Consider the following 22,496-nt stretch of genomic DNA (forward strand, 5'->3'; position numbering starts at 1 on the left):
AGAATGCAATACCTCAGATCCTCCTTAGAGGAAGTACTTTTGTGTATTTATTTTGAACCACTGATAGTTCAAAATAGGCTAAGAACAATGGTACAACCAATAATAATAATAATAATAGTTGTTTATTAAACTGACAGCTAATTATGTGGCTAATGTTTATTTTTTCCAAACTTTATTAAAATATAAAATAGTACAGTATACATACATACAGAGGCACAGCTTCAGAGTAAAACATTAAACATAAATATTGTAGAGAACACATACATTAATTAAAAGTCTTAATAGCTTTCATATTAGTGGAGTGTTTAATGGTTTTCATATATTGTTTGACTTCATTTTCAAAAACAGGAAGCAGTGGTTTCTGTTTTGTGTTTCAACTTTTGTGAATATGCCATTTTTATCTCATCAACTCAGAAAAAAGAACAATATTTCCTATAAAAACAGAAAAACATGGCCAAATTTTTTTATTCACTAATTTTCATCCAATCAATTAAAAAAAAAAACAAAAAAAAAACGAAACTTTGTTTTCTTCTGTGAATGCAATAAGCTTCTGTACATTTATAACGATGTGGATAATGTTTAGGGAGATTGTTTTTCCCGGTGTTCTCGCGGGGCGGACTAGCTCTCACCGCGGAAGGAAAAGGCTTCGCGTATGGATTTGTGTATATATCTGTAGCCTGCCCCCGTTCCTCAGCATTAGCATAGACTGCTAGGTCATAAGAACACTGTGTTTAGCTGCAGACTGGCAGTCAGCTACGGACAATTACTGACAATACTAACGTTGGGTGTCCTGTCAGTGACGCACGGAAACAACGTCCGTTCCTTTACGTGGCTCGGATTAACGGGAGAGGCGGGGAGTCGCTCGGTTGTCTCATCATCATCAGAAAAAGAGGATTCTGCTACATTAGCAACTGAAGCTAACACTCGGTGGTTAACGTAGAGTCATGTTTCGTCTTTGTTGAGGATGAGTCTGTTTAAAGGTAGCGCTGCTGTGACACTAGGCTAATGTTAGCCTGGGGCTAGCGGACACTCACTGACCGTGTCACCGTCTTTATGGCCCCGCAGCTCGGCATCATGTAGGCGGAGGACTCGGAGCTGTGGATGGCTCACACACTCTCATCATTTCAGTCCTGTCTGTTTGCGTTGCGTGACGTTTCACACATGCACTGTGTGAGTGCGTGTGAGTGCACAATGTTCCATCTGCACCCTGTGTTGGCCCACCGTGAGCCCTGTGAGGCTCCACCGGCTGCTTCCTCCCAGTGACCCGCACCGACACACCGAACCGTCCCAGGGCTCAGCCCTAGCTGGCCCAGCGTTAGCACAGCACCATGGAGACAGTGGGAGACTTTGAGTACAGCAGGAAGGACTTGGTGGGACATGGAGCCTTTGCAGTGGTTTTCAAAGGAAGACACAGGAAGGTAAGGAGCGTGTGTCCTTTCACAGTAAAATACTGCAACTTTATTCTATAATGTGGGCCAGAGCTGCTAGGCCTTATCTAACACCATGACTCACTGCTCTATGCTGACAGGTGGAATGATGGAATCACTAAATGTAAATATTAGGGGTGGGAATCTTCAGGCCTCTCACCATTCGATTATTTATGCACCCATGATTGAATCAGTAATTACTACAGCTAATTTACAATTAATCTCAATTACTGAGCCTTTAATAAATAACCTTATTAAACGTAACCTTGCTCTTGTGTTAGCTTTCTGTTAGCATCTCTAATGCTAATGGGTCAGTTTGACCCATGTCATAAATCAGCTGTAATAAATATTATCTATCATCTAATTAGTTTCTCATCTCATGTTAGGCTTTCTAATCAATGAAAATATTGGTATTAACGTTTTTTCACAGTAAAATGTTCCTCAAGAGAATTAGCAGATAAACTTGATATGAAACATATTTTGATAATTATTAACTACGTATGTGTAAGACATGGTCCCATAGGTTTGTTTAATTACATAGTAAATTACAGTTTTTATAGAATTTCTATGCCAATTACATTAAAGTCAAATATCTGAACTCAGTTAATTATGATTACAGAGCAACAGATTTTTTTCAATCTATGATATAATTTATAATTATGTCATAACTGTAATTAATTATCAATTACAGATATAATTGACCCAACCCTGCTGGCAGGTGTAAAGCAAACTTATGATGGGATCAGTAAATATAAATATTAGAGCTGAGAATCTTTATGAATCGATTATCGATGCACATTTTCGCAGCATTTCTTTGTTTCTCAACGTGATAAAAAGCTTTAAAAACGTAGGAAACAGTTTGACCTCTTTTAGCTTCTAATAAAGCAGCAGATGATGGTGTATCTGTAAAACAGGGGCTGAATACAGACCACTTTGATTTCAAGTGGGCCATGGAATTATTAAGGTGTGGAAAAAGTATTTGTGAGAAATTGCAAGATTTTTTTGAAAAATTGAGAATTATTTTTATATTTGCGATTTAAAGAAAATGACTACATTCATTTGATGTAAGCGTGGGAATACTTCAAGCCCCTAAAAATAATGTGGAGTTCAATTGAATTTTGAGATATCTACAACTGAATTATTTATTTGGTAATTTACACAATATTTCATGTATTTTCTATCATTTTACTGTCTTCTGTGGGCAAAATTGGGGCCGGATTTGCCCCCGGGCCTTGAGTTTGACACACATGCTGTAATGTGTTCAGTTAGAAATGCACAGTAAAGTAGAACCATCCTGGTTAGCATATACAGTAAACCAGTGTTTTGTGGGATCACCCGGAATTCAAATGGGGGTTGCTTGAAATATCTAGTAATTGATTTAAAAAAAAAAAATGCTGATCAAAATTAGGTTTTTGTGATTTTTCTGTAATTATTCTTTTTAAAATTAAAACATCACACACAATCTCAAACAACCGTAGTATAGACTTTTACTTCCTCAAATAAAATCTACTTTAAAAAAAACACAGTATAAACATTTAATAAATAAATAGTTTAAATAATAAAAAATAAAAATTGTTTTTGTAATTTAAAAAAAAAAAAAAATGATTCTGTTCCAAATTAAGGCTACACTGAATCTCAAACAACCTTATTCTATACTTTCACTTACTCAAATATATATTTAGTTAAAAACAATAGAGTACAAGAATATATGAGCTGGTGCATCTCATCACTATAGTGCTATTATTAACACTATATTACAAACATTATCAAAAACTAATTTAAAAAAAAAGATCTTTTTTTAAGATGAGATCTTAAAGATTGGAAGGGCTGCTATGAATGATATATTACCTACAGTTTAATTGATATATAAACACATAAACTAAATCAGAAGCTTAGTCACATCTGTTAACGTTCAATTTATTATAATTTATTAGTTCTCCCATCCCTAGTAATTTATATAGTTAACCAATAAATCCAGTTTAAATGTGTGTAATTTAATGAGCTAGGTCACAGTAAGTCCGTTCATCTACTCATTCATTAAAGAGCTGAGTCAGGCGTTAGTGGTAACACGGGGGAGGGAGGGTGGCTCTGTTTATGTAACAGCTGCTCACTCACCCAGTAGGTAACAGAGCTCTGCATCAGAGCAGCTACTGAAGCATGCTGGGAGCTGGAGTTCTGTGAGTAAAAATGAGATAAATGGCTTATTTTGTATTTAAATACTCATTTTAGGAGTAGCTGCTTTTACTTCTCACAACAGCATAAAAAGCACAGTTGGATGCATTAATGAGTGTGTCCTAACCCCTAACAACACACTACAGAACTCACTCACACATGCTGTCCCTTACAGGTGAAAAAGCGGCACGTTTTTCATTTGAATTGTATTTGTTTAATATAGATACATATGTTTTTTAAATCACATGGCCCTGTGTGCAGGTTTTCACACAGGGCCATGCAGCTTTGGATTTTTTTTCTTTCTCATTAATAAAACCCTTCATTTAAAAACTGCATTTTGTGTTTACTTGTATTATTTTTGTAATGTTTAATTTGTTTGTTTGATCTGAAACATTTAGGTGTTGAAAACATGCAAAATAGTAAGAAATCAGGAATGGGGCAAACACTTTTACACACCACTGTAGTTCGATAATTGATATTTCCGTTTCTCTGTTCACTCATTTCCAAAATGTGTAAATGTGTAATATTTTTATATTCACACACATTCTTAACTGATAATTACAGAACTATCTCCAGGTCAGTTCTGGTCATACTTCCATAAGCAGGCCAGATGCCATCGTACATCTCTACCTGAGGAGGATCTGCTATGTTATGACTACTGCTATCAGCAACATACATAACACTGAGCAATAAACAGCAGCAGACTTATTGAGACACACACACTGAAGACTGGTTAACCGTAAGCTGAGGCGACTCTCAGAGGATATGAAGGTTCTCCGAAAGAAGAAGAACTTTTCGTTTGGAGAGTTGGAGGAACGTAAACAACGACTGGAAAAGAAAGCTCGAGGAGATATGGAAAAAAAGGACAGTGAGGAGGAGTAACAACAGGAACAATGACTGCAGACGAGAACGCATCACATAAAAAGGACAAAAAAAAAAAAAAAAAAACGTTAATGAAAAGATGAAATTATGAAGAAGATGAGAATGTTTGACAAGGGAAGAAACGAGGTTTGATGTAAAATTATCTGTGTTCAAATCAGGGGACGGATCTGGATAAGCATAATGCTTTTTTCTGTCGCCCTTTCCGGCATGCAAAAGGACAAAAAAAAAACAAAGATGTGATTTTGCTCTGAATGTCAAAATGAATTTCTGTGATTGCAACCATGTCGGAAATGAACTGAATAAATAAATAAAATAAAATAAACCTCTGAATCCCAGACTGGTCTGTTCACCAATAAACCCTTAGTCAGCATCTGACCAGCAACCCTAAAGCTGGACTCGGTCTCATTCATCCAAATATATGCTCAATATTCTAGAATGTTCACAATAAAAAGAAAAGCTGAAATGTACAGGAAGTGTATTTTATTTTAATTACTGATTACTACTGGGATGACATAGAGGGAACTGCTCTGCTTATTTTCAGCTTTTGTAACTTGGAGCTTAATGGGTGACAAAATGATCTTCAATGTTTTTGTGTGTGATGAGGCAAGGCAAATTTATTTGTATAGCGCATTTCATACTCAAGGCAACTCAATGTGCTTTACATGATAAAACATTCAATTGTTTAAAATCAATAACATTTGTAGCAACTTTTTCCACAAAGTTTGGACAGAGTAGTATTTAAAGACTGTATTGTTGTTCTGTTTGTGCAGAAAACGGACTGGGAGGTGGCCATTAAGAGCATTAATAAGAAGAACCTGTCTAAGTCACAGATCCTCCTCGGCAAGGAAATCAAAATCCTGAAGGTGAGATCTCGACTGCATCTCATTGAAGATTGTGTGTATGTGCACTGTCAGCATAAAGTTGGAGATCTCAATGAGGCTAATTCTCTGTGCAGTATTAGCTTTCTGAATGCTCGTGCTGACGTGTTGTTTTTTTCAGGAGCTTCAGCATGAGAACATTGTGGCCCTATACGATGTCCAGGTGAGCCTCTCTTTCTTTTTATTCCATGGAATTTAAATAAATGTGTGCAAAGCTATTTATTTGCTGAGCTGTTCTTTATTGCCGTCAGGATTCTTCTTTGTTTGTTTGCCTCAGTGAACAATGCTGTGAAAAAGTCAAATATTGGTTAAATAATGCTGTTCAGTAGTCAGAGCACGTCCACAGGCTGCCTTCAAACATCACACATCCCATCAAATATCATCTTCATTTTTCAGAGGCTCATGAGCAGGGTTTGGGTCAATTATATTTTTCAGTTACAGTTCAATTACAATTACTGTTACCAGCATTTTTCCCAATTACAATTCAATTCCAGTTCTTTTTTATCCTCAGAAAGTCAATTACAATTACGTTCTCAATTATTGAAGTTTAATTACAATTAATCACAATTACAGAGCCTGAAATAAATAGCCTAATAGATTTTAACTTTACTCTTGTTAGCTTTTTGTTAGCATCTCTAATGCTAACGGGTCCTAAATGAGCTGTAAATTACAGTAAAAACTAATCAGTGCAGCAGATGAATTGCATATTTCAAGAGAATCATTCACTTTGGTATAAAAGCATGACATTTGGAACAGATACTCACTATTTTAGAAAAAGGTGTTGGCCACTCAAAAATTCAATACGGAGGCCATTTTTCATTGCTATTCAATAGTTATTATATAACCAAAAAATGTTTGGATTGGACCAAATGAGGTGTCAGCGGAAAGGTGTGGTCCTCCAGAGGCCGAATATGTGGATCCCTGGTGGGCACAGTTGTAACTGCGCCCGCTAGAGACAAAACACTCAGTCATGGTGCAAAGAAATAACTTGTTTTGTAAAAAATGTGGCACCAACAGACGTATTTTATTCCCCTGAGTCCAAATATGTGGTTTGTGTTTGGCAAAAGGCCAAATTACGCCCGCAGGAGGCCGTGGAAGTCTGGTATTTTCCTGCTCCAGGGGTAACTTTGGTCAATGGGAGAAGGCAGTATAAAAGTCACTCCCTTTTGCTCATACTCCTCTGAGGTTACCCCTGGTGCAGGAAAACACCAAACCTCCACGGCCTCGGGAGGACCAGACCTTTCCGCTGACATCTCGTTTGGCCCGATTCGAGCATTTTTTGGTTATATAATAACCATTGAATAGCAATGGCGGCCATCTTGAAAAATGGCCGCCATATAGAGTGGCCAACGCCTTTTTCCAAAATAGTGGTCTTTAGAGAGTATCTGTGCCAAATGTCATGCTTTTATACCAAAGTGAACGATTTCTTTTTTTAACTAATCGGCTGCACTAAAATATCTATCATCTAATTTATTTCCTATCTATTGATTACCTTGTTAGGCTTCCTAATCAATGACAATACAGGTTTTAATATTTATGGTGTGAGACTTTTTTGTTTCAGTATACTCTAGAGTAATTTTTCTAAATTGGTAAAATGTGGGAAAGCTTGATATGAAACATATTTTAATAATGAACATCGTATGTATAGAGTTTTTTGTTAAATTATAATGGACAATTTTTATAGAATTTTCATACCAATTCCAATTACAAATGAATTTATTTGAACTCAATTACAATTTCATTACAATTACACCAGCAACATGTTTTTTAAATTTGAATTCCGATTATAATTACGCCGTAATTGTAATTATCAATTATAATTGAGCTCAACCCTACTCGTAAGCCACTGAAAAGAAAAACCCAACTCACTTGGTCATGAGCAAAGTGACATAAAATATACAAGTAAAAACATAAAAAGGAAATAATAATGCTTTTAACTGTAAACCCTTTTCAACTCAAAAAGAATATAAAAAAGGTTTTACTGTTACTATCTGGTGTGTAGTAGATCGTGTGACTGTCTTAAAGGGGCCACGCACTGGATTCTGAGTGTGCTTTAAAACTGCTTTCTGGATCTCAAACCTGTGTAAGACAGAATTTACTCGTCTCTAATGAGAGAAAGTGGCACAAAACGCTGATATTGTGCAGCTGGTGATTACTTTTGTTTATTTTGTTTATTCTAACAAGTTAAAAGAAAAGAGAAAAAATATATATATGTATATATATATTTAATGTGGATGGGCAAAAATATTAAAGATACAACTCAATAAGAACATAAATAATTATACCTTGTTTGAAAAAGGCACAGGGTTATTTAATAAAACAAATAAAAGGGCTTTTATGGTCTTTTTCTCCAGTGACTTTGACCCAGAATTGTTTTTCTTTTAAAAATCGACTGTTTTAGGAAAAAAATTGAGGTATGAATACAAAAGAAAAAACCCATCAAGTCATTCTGGTTTCATTAATCCACCCTAGTTATTTTACTGGTACATATATTTGGGGTGACCATGGCTCAGCGGTAGAGTGGGTTGTCCAGTAACCGAAGGGTTGAGGGTTCAAATCGTAGGCACAAAATGGCAGCCACACCACTGTCAGTCTGCCCTAGGTATGACTGAGTGAGTGGTGTGAATGAATAATGGTTTCTGTAACGCGCTTTGAGTCTCCTCAAAGAAAGCGCTATATAAATCCGAGCCATTATTATTATTATATTGAAAATACGCTACACAATAAGGTGTAAAATAAGGGGTTTCATGATGATATGATGTTGATTATTTGGAACATGAAACAATATTTGCTGATAAATTCAGGGACCTTTAAGACGGTATTATTTACCTATTTAACACAATGGATTACATTTGACTAAAGAAATTTAGATCCTTTGACAACTTTATAACTTTAAGTTTCAGACATTCAAATAAAAATCATTATTTTGAACAAAAAAGAAAGAAAGACCTGTGCTGTGTTTCACTGAAGCAAAAAGACATTTTAAAAATAGTTTTTCTGATAATCTTTGCCCTGCTTGTATTGATCACTCACTTTGAAATCATTGAAGGAAGTTGTTCCGTGAGTGTGTCCGTGTTTATTAACATCATGTACTGGTGCTATCTTTGTGCTTCAAAGTAGAAGGAAAAACATTATTGTGACATAAAATCTAAACCTTTATAAACAGAGTAAATGTCCAAATGAGGAACGTGTTGAGCAGGACAAACACCACTCTAACTATTTCAATGATAATAAACATGTTTTTAAATGACTGAAGGTTTGTGATCAGTCTGGGAGACGAGCTTTTCCTCTGAATGTAAAGTTTGTCCTGGGAACATTGTGTTCTGAACTGCAGAGAAACCCGTATGTACATGTGTGGCTGTGATTTCCTAGAAAAGTGCGTGCGTGCGTTCTTTTATGGAGCTGTGCTTTCTAGGCAGGAGGAATGCACAGTGACTGCTCTCTAAGCACAGCCGTTCACTCAGTCACGTGCTTGGAATAGAATTCATAAATCCTGTCAACATGTACCAAAAAATAATCAAAATCACCCTGAAAAATAACCTAAAAAAAACTAAACACTAGTTTTATTTAAGCATAAGAATTGAATGAAAATGACCTCAATAAATTCAATAAAAACAAATGATGTGCTTTTTATCAGATATATATGATCTGATACTCATTAGTTTTGCTGATATCAATAATATGGCTGTACATTGCCATGAATTTGATGATACGATGCAACATATTACGATATATTATAGAGTATATTATATAGTATATTATAACTATCTGTAATTTAAGTATAAATATCAAAAACAAGTGGTATGTTTATCAAAGTGTCAAATTACATTTTTCAAAAAAGTTTAACTTTTGCTTCTAGAACAGATTCTGATTCTGTTAGGTTCTTAAATTCTTTATAAATGTAACCATGTACATCTACTAAAATGCATTGAGTGAGGTCGTTTAACATGGTCTGATGGTGTGTTCACTGACACCTAGTGACTGGGAGTTTACATGCTTTGCAGATATGAGCACAAATAAATGCTTTTCTCATTAAAAACATCATTAGAAAAATTGATTTGGACTTTTGTTTTGGATCGTTACTATAATCACACGGTGAGATATTGCGATATATCGCAGAATCAATTTTTTTCTTACACCCTTAATACCTAGTATCAATATCTGACTGGGACACCCTTAAATATACGTATTTATTTTAAGTTATGTTTATTAATATCTCCTATTATTGTCAGTGTTAGAAGTACATGAATTTATTCTGGCTTTGTTCCAGTGTGACGACATGAATTAAAGCTGTTTGGCTGCATCTACAGTAAGGGTATAAGAAAAAACAGATTTGACGATACATCACGATAATTCACGCTGCGATTATCGTATCAATCCAAAAAAATAAAAAAAATCCAATTTGATTTTTTTTAATCATGTTTTTTATTTTACAAAGACAATCATTTAATTTCGCTAACATTAGCATAGCACGTAAACACTAGGTGTCAGTGAACGCACCATCAGACCTTGTTAAACTACCTCACTCCTCAATTACTTTTAGCTGGAAATTAATTGTGCTTTATTTTCATAAACACTTTTATAGATGTATCTGGTTACTTTTTTTTTAAAGAATTTAACAGAATCAGAATGACACTTGGATAAACATCCCTCTTGTTTTTAATTTATTTTTGTACTTGAATTACTGTTAGTTACCATTTGCTTGTTCTTGCAAGTTTAAAAAAAAAAAATGAAATAAATTGTATTTCATACCATTTTGTACTTGTAAAGGTGAAAATCTGTAATTATTGATATTGAGATATATAGTATTGTGTGATTCATGGCAATGCACAGCCCTAGTCTACCTGACAGCAAAGTACTCACAGTCACACACACATTCCTCAGTTATGGCCCCTTCCCTTATATAATTACATAACCGTACGACCTTAGAGTCGGTCAGTAACTGAACAGATAACAAACGTACGTACGTACGTACGTGCTCTAAGGCAGTGTTTCTCAAATGTGGGTACGCGATGGCACTACAGAGGGTACTTGACAGAGAGGAAAATTAACAAATAAAAGCATTAAAAATTTGGGGTTTTATGTTTATTTTTTATTATAATCACACTGAATATTACTACAAATGTTACTATGACAACAAAAACATAAAAAATAAGAGACAAATATACTGACTAATAAAAAGAACAGACCGACAACACCAAAATACACAAAATCCCACTGAAAACACACATTAAGAAAGAAACATACTCACTATCTCCAGCAACACACAAAACGACAACAAATACACACTAAATGAGAGAAAAATACACAAGATCACTCCAAAATACACCAAAACAACAGCGGAACAACCACACACTGAGATAGAATAATTTAAATAATACCAACAACACACAAACAACAACAAAAACGTTCAAAGTAAGAGACAAATATACTGAATAATAACAAGTACAGACAAACAACAACAAAATGGATTAGAACATTGTTGGTCCTACATCATGTGGGAGATGACCAGAATTCATAAAAACTATAGAAATGAATCTATTCAAGCACTAAATACTGTTTCATTCACTTATTTACATAATGAGAATGTTTAAAATGTGTTATCACTCATTCATTCCATTATTATGATCTAAAGTTACTTTTCACAGAATTCTGAGCAAAATGTTGTCGTCAGACAATAACTTGATTTCAAAGTTAGGGAAAGGAAAGAAAAGCCTCTGATCAAAGGGATTTAAAATCTTTGATCCTCCTTGTGTAGGAATGTAGATTTTTCTTATTTCATTTATTGTAAAGGTTTAGATGTACAACAGTATGTTTGTGGATAGTGGAACCAGAAACTCACTGAGCGACTGTTTATTCCAGATGAAAACAGTTTTTTTCTTCCAACATGTAGAAAACATTGAGCTCAGCATGTTTCTCAGAACTCTTCACTCTGCTGTTGTTGAGTTTTGTATCAGTTGTGTAACAGTGTTCCTGTTCTTATGTTGTTACGTTATATCAGCTCCTCTTTGCTCATGCTAAGCACTGCTGACTGTCCCACATATACCAGCGTTTTATTCTAAAGGTCACAGGCTGGAGCTGTTGAGTCAATTCTATTCAGGATTTTTAGGAACAAAGAAGCTTTTTACCCTTGGGTGTGTCATCAGAACAAAAGTAAATGAAATAAAAAAACTTTCAGACATAAATATATATATATCTTATCGCTTAATTTACTAATGGATACAATTAAAAGGATGTGGACAAAATGGGTCTTCTTAAAAAAATATTGGGAATAGGAAGCAGAGGTCGTTCTCATCATTAGAAAACAATATCAGAAATTTTTATTTCTAATTTTGGTTTTATACATCACTGTTTTGAAAAAAGGCAAAAAACAAAAAAGAGGAGTATACAAAATAGATCAATCTTGTTATGGACTGTTTTCTGACCAAGATGTACAGCAACAAATACACATGAAATCAATCAATCAACATTTATTTATTATATGTGATTGACAAAAGTAAAAAGCAACACTAGATTAGGCAGTATATTGTGCCTATATAATATATTTAATATTTATAAACTACAGTCACTGTCTTTTTTTTTCTTTTTACAATTTTAACATATTTCTGAGATATATATTTTTACATCTTATTTAGTATTAAAATCTTCATTTTAGCAGTCTCCTTTAGTTAGTTCTCAGAACAGCACAGTTAGATGATCACTACAGAACTCACTCACACATGCTGTCCCTTACAGGAGAAAATGCTTAAAGTGGCACGTATTATTCAGATGTTTATTAATAAATGTGTCTGTGTGGTGTTTTTTGTCTTCAAATTTAACCCAGAATTGTTATTCTGGTCAGACTTTAAGTTAAAAATATTGAGATTAATATTGTTTATCACCATTTTAAGAAAAAATATCGAGATATGAGTTTTGGTCCATATCGCCCAGCTCTATTAGAGACTAGAATAAAAACAAAGCAGAAACTGGAACATTTTTAAAACATAAACATGTACAGTATGTATACATGGAAATACTCTAAAAATGAAAAAACAAAAGCAACAACTTTCAGACATGACTTTGCTCCTGTTTGACTGTGTTAAAGAGAATGCTTACTCAGCATTTAGCTGAGCTCTTTTACTGTTATTCTGTGTTTAAGTTTGGGTCTCATGATCACATAATATACAGCACACACCTAATGAAGGCTCCCAGTATGTACTCTGGACTGGATCCAGTCAGTGGATGTTTTTCCTGCTTGCTCCAGAGAAACTGACTCTGTCTTTCATCTCTTCCAGGAAACGCCCAATTCTGTTTTCCTGGTCATGGAGGCAAGTATAGAAACATGACTCAGTCACGTGATCCAGATGACGTGTTGGAACGTCCGTTTCAGGACCTAAGATCTGTGGATAGAATAGATCAGCGGTCACCAACGCGATGCCCGCGGGCACCAGGTCGCCCGTAAGGACCAGATGAGTCGCCCGCTGGCCTGTTCTAAAAATAGCTCAAATAGTAGCACTTACCAGTGAGGGTATCACTGAATCTCCCGGGGCCACCATTCTCCCGATTTTCTCCTGATTTCTGCCCGACATTGTCCGGGCGGACCATCCTTCACTGAGCGTCGTTTCCAGCCGGACAATAATAACGATTACACCGCATAAGAAGAGGAAGAAGACTCTTCTTCCTCTTCTTATGAGGTGTAATTATATTATTGTAATAATAATATTGTTGTAATAATAATAACGATTACACCGCATAAGCAGAGGTGTAATCGTTATTATTGTCCGGCCGGAAACAACGCTCAGTGAAGGATGGTCCGCCCGGACAATGTCAGTGAGGAAATCGGGAGAAAATCAAATCCAACCATGTGTAGGGAAGTGTTTCTGTTATGGTTATAGCCGTTGTTGTATAGGCTATGTTTAATTTTCCTTTTGTTGATTATTTTTATTTCAAGCATACATTGCATAGATTGATGGATAATTTATGCAATGTATGCTGTTTTTGTTTAATTTTATGTTATTTATTTTATTTATTCTACTACTACCACCATTTACCATTTGCACGGGTACTGTGGAATTTGTTCTTTACTTTATATGTGTTTTTCAAATAAAAGAACACTGTGAAATTGAATTATTTCATTTTCTCTTTAAAAAGCAAACTCCCCCCCCCAAGTGATCATTTGAAAATGTTCAATTTGAAAAATGTGCACTTAGAGAAAATATAAAAATAAAGTGTTGCATATTGATATTTATCTGTTTCTATATATATTTATTGTGAGAAATCATTGAGATGATCAGTGTTTCCACAAAGATAAATATTAATTATTAATAATAACATAGAGTTAAAGGTAAATTGAGCAAATTGGCTATTTCTGGCAATTTATTTAAGTGTGTATCAAACTGGTAGCCCTTCGCATTAATCAGTACCCAAGAAGTAGCTCTTGGTTTCAAAAAGGTTGGTGACCCCTGGAATAGATGGATGTGTCCTTACACTAAGCTTCAAAATAAGTAATCAGACTAAACAGCCTTGAGCCGTAAAACACACGACATGACGTATTTTGAAGAAACCAGAAATAAACATGACGTCAATATGTGCTGCTTCGGATACAAGAGTAAATGAAAAACTGCAATTGCCAAATACATTGTTCTCGTGGAACTCCTCCTAGACTATTAATGCAGCACTGACACGTATGTCATCTCATAGGACAATGTCAAGGATGTGTAGTCGACCTTTTTTGGAGCCAAAGTGTCATGGTCAAGGTTGTGTCAAGTGCCAAAAACCAACATTTTCCATATCTCTACAAATATCTATCATACCTGTTTGATGCTTGCATTTCTGAAAAGCTCATCTCCAGTGGAGTATTTTATTTCATGGACCGAAGCTGTACGACCTACCAGTAAAAAGATCGGTAGGGGTCAAAGTTCATGACATCACTTTTCACCATATTTCATGATTGTTTTTCACAGTTTAAACTATTTGTTCCTATTTTTAAGTTTCATTACCCCAACCCCCTATTTCTTTCACTTTAAAGCCAATATTGACACTTTGAACCTTTTTTACCACTTTTTCTTTCTGTTTTTGGCCACACTAATTTGCAACTTTTTAGAATTCCATTTCACCACCTTTTCCACCATATTTGGTCACTTTGAACCCATTTTATTTGTGATTAAAACAATGATTTCCATATTTAAGATGACTATTATAATAATAAATGTTCCTGCATAGCAGTGGATATTATTCAGATGAATAAATAAATGCAGGGCTAAAAAGCTTGAGAGCCACTGCTGTAGAGCAAAGTACGAGACATTTAGACACAGCAGTGAAATGTCAAAGAATCCCCGTAAAGTGATTTACTTTGCAAAGAATTAAGACAAAGATGATATTTGTACATTTAGGGTTCTATTCTTTCATCTGGACTTGAGCGCTTTTTTTGCGAGCCTGCAGTTACGCGCTTCTCTCCTACGCGTATTCTTCAGTCCAGGCTACTGACACGCCCACCACACGTAAGGAGCCAAAAAGCGCGTATGTGTGAATGAAGGTGGGATGAAGGAAAGGCGGTGGTGATGTCATTTTTTTGGGCTCTTTAGAAATCACGGAACATGGAGTTTTCCCAAGGCTTTTAAATGTCATTGAAATACGTGAAAATGTTAAAGTTCACTTTTAATTTGAAACGCCTTCATTGATAAACAATATAACAGGTTGATTTGATCAGATTAGTTCAAATCTCTCTCCATCATAATCATCATCATCATCATCATCACTGTAGTGTGACAGAGTTAGATGATGTAGATGTGATGAAATAACGCGTCCACAGAGCGTCCTGCTTTAATACAGAGGGATGTTTACAGTGAAACAGAACTATTAACTTCCATAATACACAGTTTTAAATATAAATAGTTTAAAATGACCTGAGCTGAGCCTCATTAAAATATGTGTGGGAACAGTTTGTGTTCCATCCTCATCTGCATATGACAGCTTGTTTCACTCTGTAGTGAATCAAACTGTGACTTTACGTTGGACATAGTATGAAAATAGTTGAATCACTGTGACCAACGTGGACAGAAGTCTGTGTCTGTCAGAGTTTTAATTAATCACACAGCAGCAGCTGAGTGATCACAGCTGCTGCTGCACAACACAGGAGTCCGTGTAGCTTCAAATGTAACCAAGTCCATATTTCAGAGCTGCTCCACCCACCGTGCGTAACTGGGATGAAGGCGTGGAGAGACTGACTTAAGTACAGGGGGAGAATAGCATACAGCCAGAAACGGTGTCACTGCGTGGCTTTTTGGACTGGTTTTTAGTCATTTAGGAGAAAAGCTTCACCTTCTATGAGGCTTTAAAGAATAAATGTTTTGTTGTTGTGCTGCCTTATTTCATGTTTAGTTTAAATTAAAGTGAAATTATCACTGACTATTGTAGTAGTTAAGTAGTTGCTAGTTATGAGAATGGAGTGGAAAATGGATTCCTCACTGAATATATTTGATGGACTTGATTCACAGACATGTTTAGTGTATCAGAACAATACAAAATAGAATAAATAGCTTACTACATAAACTGACTGATGTTTTTGTTTCTTTGCTCTTAGTACTGCAATGGTGGAGATCTCGCCGACTATTTGCAAGGTATGGCTTCCACTAAACTGTACGCACACACACACACACACACACACAGTCAGCAGTTATGGTTTGTTTGTTTGTGGTCTGTAATACAATATTATCTGTAGTTCTACTTGAAATCCTAATAATCGTGTCTTTATAATGAGTTTTTCTGCATTTTATTTGCGTTGCGTCATGGTCAGAGACTGTGTGACTGTTGTGCTCTTTAGGAACAAACAATCAACTATTCACTCACATAGAAAGTCTGTCTTTGTGTAACATCAGGGATGGTCGATGCGTGTTAGAGCCACATGGTGATTGGTCAGCAGTGAAATGAGGCGTTTCCTGCATTAATTCACATCTTTTTTGCGTAAATAGTTTTGATGATGATGAAAATCACATCGATTGTTTTAAATCAACATCTTCCATGTGAGATTGTGACTGAAATTATATCATTTGAGCTTTTTGACTTTCTAATTTTATTTTCACTTTTATTAGGAAAAGCTGCTTTATGCATCAGTGTGGTCGCTTTATTTCACTTTACAAAGAAGGAAATAAACACAGACACACACAAAACTACCAAACGCAGCACGTGTAGCAGCTAACGACACAAAAGGATGACAGAAATGCACAAAAATAACACAAATATATAAAATGACAACAGTAATACATAAAATAATTCAAATCCCAAAAATATGCAAAAATAACATACATTTACTAATTGCCAACAAAAATGCACAAACTGATTCACATCATGCCCATTTTAAAAACCGTCCAAACAAGGACTAGAGAAATGTACAAAAATAACCAAAAGTAGCAGAAAATGTGTGAAAATCCACACAATTTTACAAAATGACAACAAAAATACACAAAATAATTCAAACCCAAAAATTATTTTTTAAAAAAATACAAAAATAACAGAAATTTACTAAATGTCAGCAAAAATGCACAAATTGATTCACAACATGCCAAATTACAAAAAAAAGTATGTGAAAGGACAACAGAAATACACAAATATATAAAATGACAACAGAATTACACAAAGTTAACTAAAAGTAGAACAACATGAGGGAAAATCCAAAACAGACAACAGAAACACGTAAAATTATTCCAGAAACACACAAGATGACAACAGAAACACACACAAACCTTTCTTTTGTCATTAACGCTCAGATTGGTCTGAGTGTTGGTCATGTGACCCTCAGATCAGATATAGTCACATTGTTGTGGCCCTGCTGTATTTAAAGTTGTGTATTTCAGAGGTAAAGGAAGCCCAGAGCACAGAAAAGCCACTGATTTAATTCCAGGGTTAGGGTCAATTATGTTTTTCAGGTACAATTACGTCTTCAATTGTCCATGTTCAATTACAATTTAATTACGATTATGTTGACAAGCATTTTTTAAAATTACAATTAAATTATGATTATTTAAGTCAAGTACAATTATGCTCTCAATCACAAAATGTCTTAACCATGTCATAATTCAGCTTTGTTTCTCATCTCTTGGTTTCCTTGTTAGATTTAAATCAAGGCTGTAACCCTTGATTTATTTAGTTTTTAAATGATAAAATTATCGTCACAACAGCCAATCCATAATAAAAAAGACCATGATTCATGCTGAAGTGCTCTAATACCTACTACCTGTATGGGTGTGAAGATTCACAAGGTATTAATCACCATGGTAACCGATTAATGCAACAACCCATCCTGATTAACATGTTGGGATTAACCCACCTTTAGGAGGTAGAGCAGACAAGGATGCCAGTTGAACAATTGAGAAAATAAAGAAATACGATAGGTCAGTGACTTCAAAGGTGCACTCACAATGGCAGCACATTGAGGCTTGTGTAAGTGTTCATTTCCAACCAGTCTTTGTTGACCTGATTGGTAGAAACTCTGTTGGTCACACATGTATTCTGTAAGCAGGGACCAGACTGGCCTAGAGCACTGTGTGCTATGTGTAGCCATTGGGTTTTCATTGAATTTTCAGGCCAATTACAAAGTCAATTATCTAAACTCAATTACAATTCAATTACAAATACGATAGCAACAATTTTTTTAAGTACAACTTCAATTACGTCATGATTATAATTATCAATTACACGATTGCAATTAAAATTGACCCCAACCCTGTTTAATACAGACGTCTGTAAAAGTGACTCTTTACGTTGGTTAGTTATTGTTGTGTACAACATGTCTATAGATGAATATGATGATAAGATGAGTGTTTAATAGATAACAGTGGTTGGAGCAGGGCACACAGCTGGAGTCATAAATAATGTGATGTGGTAGTTATCTAACGTGATCACTGTTGATTATTGGAGACTCTGTGTTACTGTCAGGACTGCAAAGGGAACAACTGTCCTGGGTTTAATGCAGGATGTCACAGTAAACAGTAAAGTAAACTTTCCTATCTGTAGATAATATGTACTGTATGATGGAATATTCTTGTTTTTAAGCCGGGCTACTGGACTAAAACGCCACTCATTTTACTCTTCTTTGGACCCCAAAAGACAAAAAAAAAAAACAAAAAGTCATTTTCTCATTTATTTGTGAGTCAAATATTGCTACGGTTGGTGGTACCTAATTATTGGCACATGCCAATATATAAATGGGTCCATTACTCAATGTTTCAAATGACTACTTCTGCGTTAATGCTCTTTGAATCGGGCTGTAATTAAACATGGAAATTCTATGAGCGGATGTCTGGAGCCTCTCGGAGACATTTTTTTACTCTGAGTCATCTATCTATAAATACAAGGATGGTGCGTGTGCGCGCGCATGTGTTGAGCAAATATCTCCCCAACGTGGTGCCTGTTCGACTTAAAACTTTGTCAATGGCTTCCAAATACCCCAAGTGTGTGTATCTGTTATTTTGGAGTAATTTGGTATACACAAAATGACTCCAGAATCACACTACAATGGCAACAGAAAACAATAATTATACAAAAAACACAACAGAAAGATACTAATGTACACATGACTCCAAAAAACATACATTACAGAAAAATACACCAAAGAAAAAAAATATAAAAATGAGTTTTAAAAAAAAACATTTATCATGCGCATGTCCCATAGAATTAAGGCAGAGAAATTGCACATGCTATTTTACTTTGCACCTGCAAATAAACTCCTTTATAATGCTACAGAGTATGTTATTATTATGCCCATAATTGACAACTCTACTTAAGCGCCCACTATATGAATACATACTTCCGACGGGGGGGGGTACAATATAGCCATGCATGCTGATGAATAATTGACTTAACTGGCGTACTGTAGCTTTGTATGAAGTAAAGATTGACAATGATTTAAGATATTTGCAAAATGTTTTCAGATTTTAGTGACAATATTAAGTTTTTCTGCAACAAGCAGTGGCTGAAATAACAGGTCATTATTTTTATATAATTTTAAAAGACGTAACAAAAATTATTTTGTTTATTTTACAGAAATACTGTACTTGAATTAAGTTAACAGTAACATAACCAACTTAGCATCTTCATTGTTTCACCCCATGAATTAAATTCAGAGGGTCCAGCTCTGATAGTGGGGTCTCCTAACCCTCTTCCCCTGGTCAGGGGTCTGTAACCTTTACTCTACAAGGAACCATTTAACCTCATCTCACCTGGATTAAAGTCCTCCTGGAGCCATAAATACCTTCTCTATGAAGACAATACAGTGGATTACATTATATACAGTTAAATTATATAGAATAATGTTTGATTTAATTTAATTTATATTGATCATGTAAATGGAAACTTAAATATAGTTTAAAATAAAATAAAATAAATTAACATCAAGAAATAAAACAATATCTTCAAATTCTTACACATTTAAGTTTACATGAACACAATGTTTTATAAAGATTTTTTTTAGTTAATGTATTTGAACGACTACAAAAAGTAACTTGAATATGATAAAACATGATCATGTGATCAACACATGCTAATTACTCATTTCTTGCCTCACATAAAACATACATATTTAACCTGTACATTGGTGGTTAAATGAATCTGTTCCCACACAATTAAACTCTGTATTTTCTTCCAGAAATAGTGTTTTTGTTGGTTTAGTTTCTTACCAGGGATTTAAAACTTAAGGTTAGTCACAGGTGGAGGAAAGTTGATGGTCTGTAGATGTTGTAGGAGGTGAAGTAGGAATGTGCTGAGTCATTGCACAATGTGATTTATTTTAGGTTAATAAATGGTTATATCTTGATTTAATTTGTCAATAATCATTAATAGTCTCTGTAAAGCTATAGGGAGCCATTGCAAAAGAGTCAAAGGGCCACATTTGGCCCCCAGAGGTTGCAGACCACTGCCCTGGGAGAACCACAGCTGAACATCTGGCCTGGTATCATAGTCCATCAGTTCTGGTCCCTCCATGATGATTCTGATGTGTGTACGCTCTATCGCTGAGCTCGGCACTTTCTTCCTTTTTACTTCTGCCCTGAATGTGAGCGCGCACTCAGTGAACGGCTTGTTATGTCTGGCTCTGTTCATAGCGGACCGCAAGGAGCATATTGGTGTTTATACTCAGCGCATTCACCGTTGCAGGAGCATTACCTGCAGCAAAGTTGCGTGGGCGTGCTCCGTCTCCTCGCCCGCAGCGTGGAGAGAGAGAGAGAAGTGCACTCTGTGTGACGTGACTGCGCTCAGCCGCTCAGTCTAACATAAGGTCACTACGCACTCGCACGGATGCGACCAGATAAGATTTTCACTCGCACACAATGAAAATATATTCGTATATGCGACCATTTTGGTCGCAGTTTCTAGCCCTGAATATACATTCATTTATTCTTATCAAAGTGTGTTGAATAGGAATCAAACTTACAACAAAATCTATTATGATTTTTTTTTACAATTATTTTTAGAAATAAAAAGTGCAATTGTCATTTTTATCAAAGTTTCTAAAATACAAATCAAACAAAATTTGTGTGTTTTTTTTTTTAGTCATTTTCGTATGTCAGCTCAACATCCTGGTGGTAAATGAGAAGTCCTTGACAGCTTTTGGTGAAAAATGTCGTGTAAAACATTGGTGTCATGTTGGGCCTGATTTTGAATAAAGAGAAAAAAAAATATGGGTCAGATTGATTTTATTTGTTTCAGAATGTGAATTCAGTTTTTTTCCTAGAATTGGAGGTGAATCCTGTTTCTGTTGTAAAAAATATGGTCACAATAACCAAAAGGTTGTGAACCTCTGGACTAATCTTTTTTAATTTTTAATTTTTTTAGCCAAAGGAACTCTGAGGGAGGACACGTTGAGGATCTTCCTGCAGCAGATCGCTGCTGCCATGAGAATCCTCAACAGCAAAGGAATCATTCACCGTGACTTAAAACCCCAGAACATCCTGCTGTCGTACGCAGGACGCAGGAAGTCCAACGTCAGTGGGATTCGCATCAAAATCGGTAAGAAGAGTAGACTTTGTTATGAAGCATAGACTTTATTGATGGTTAGTACTGTAGGTTTATTCTGCTGATGTTAACATCTGCTTTGTTTCTGTGTTTTACAGCTGACTTTGGCTTTGCTCGTTATCTACAGAGCAACATGATGGCTGCTACGCTGTGTGGTTCCCCCATGTACATGGTCAGTGTGCGTGTTATGACATAGTTATAATTGTAATTCCATTTTGAAAATTCTGTTGCTGTTGTAATCTTAATTGAATTGTAATTGAGTTCAGATAATTAGTGAGGATACAGTAAGTAATCTGTTTAACCTTTTTCAACTATTTTTAAACGTTATTTAGATTATTTCTGATCTTTCAACTTATTTTCAACAATTTTCATCTTCTGCATCACAGAGGTTTCATTGGCAAAGATAATGCCAGCTTAATGTTAATGCTAATGTTAGATTAATGTTAATGCTAATACTAGGTTAATGTTAATGCTAATGCTAGAATAATGCTAATGCTAGGTTAAGCTAATGCTACGTTAATGTTAATGCTAGGTCAGTGTTAATGGTAGATTAATGCTTTTGCTAAGTTGATGCTGTTGCTAGGTTAATGCAAATACTAGATTAATGCTAATGATAGGTTAATGCTATTGCTAGGTTTATGCTAATGGTAGATTAATGCTATTGCTAGGTTGATGCTGTTGCTAGGTTAATGCAAATACTAGATTAATGCAAATACTAGATTAATGCTAATGATAGGTTAATGCTAATGGTAGATTAATACTATTGTTTGGCAGATGCTGTTGTTAGGTTGTTGCTATTGCTAAGTTATTGTTATTGCTAGGTTAATGCTATTTCTTGATCAATGCTAACTTTAGGGTAATGCTAACTTATGTTATTGCTAATGCTAGCCAATGCAAATGCATTCACATGCGAATGCTAGTTAATTCTAATAATGATGTTAATGCTAATTTATGTTAATGCAAGTTCATGATAATGTTATTGCTAAGCTAATGCAGTGCGACGCAGGCCAGGGAATCCAAATATACTAAATGTACATTGTAATTGAAATTGTTATTAACATGCTATAACACTAATTAAAGCCTGGTGAACCATGTTACAGATCTATCTGTGTCTTACACATATGTAGTTAAGAATTATTAAAATATGCTTCAC

At 35.1% G+C, this 22,496-nt stretch overlaps 1 protein-coding gene across 2 annotated transcripts in view; it reads left to right on the top strand.

Moving 5' to 3' along the window:
• The first annotated feature begins 681 nt into the window (after positions 1 to 681).
• The window catches only part of ulk2 (unc-51 like autophagy activating kinase 2), a 55,322-nt gene continuing 33,507 nt past the window's right edge, over positions 682 to 22,496 (top strand). For both annotated transcript variants that reach the window (XM_028465550.1, XM_028465552.1), the window contains exons 1-7: positions 682 to 1,418; positions 5,252 to 5,344; positions 5,481 to 5,522; positions 12,634 to 12,666; positions 15,921 to 15,957; positions 21,164 to 21,337; positions 21,442 to 21,515. In XM_028465550.1, the coding sequence (XP_028321351.1) occupies positions 1,329 to 1,418; positions 5,252 to 5,344; positions 5,481 to 5,522; positions 12,634 to 12,666; positions 15,921 to 15,957; positions 21,164 to 21,337; positions 21,442 to 21,515 (543 nt within the window). In that variant the 5' untranslated portion in view covers positions 682 to 1,328. The remainder of the gene's footprint in view (positions 1,419 to 5,251; positions 5,345 to 5,480; positions 5,523 to 12,633; positions 12,667 to 15,920; positions 15,958 to 21,163; positions 21,338 to 21,441; positions 21,516 to 22,496) is intronic.

The sequence above is a fragment of the Gouania willdenowi genome, chromosome 13 (assembly GCF_900634775.1).
Source record: "Gouania willdenowi chromosome 13, fGouWil2.1, whole genome shotgun sequence".
NCBI lineage: Eukaryota > Metazoa > Chordata > Actinopteri > Blenniiformes > Gobiesocidae > Gouania > Gouania willdenowi.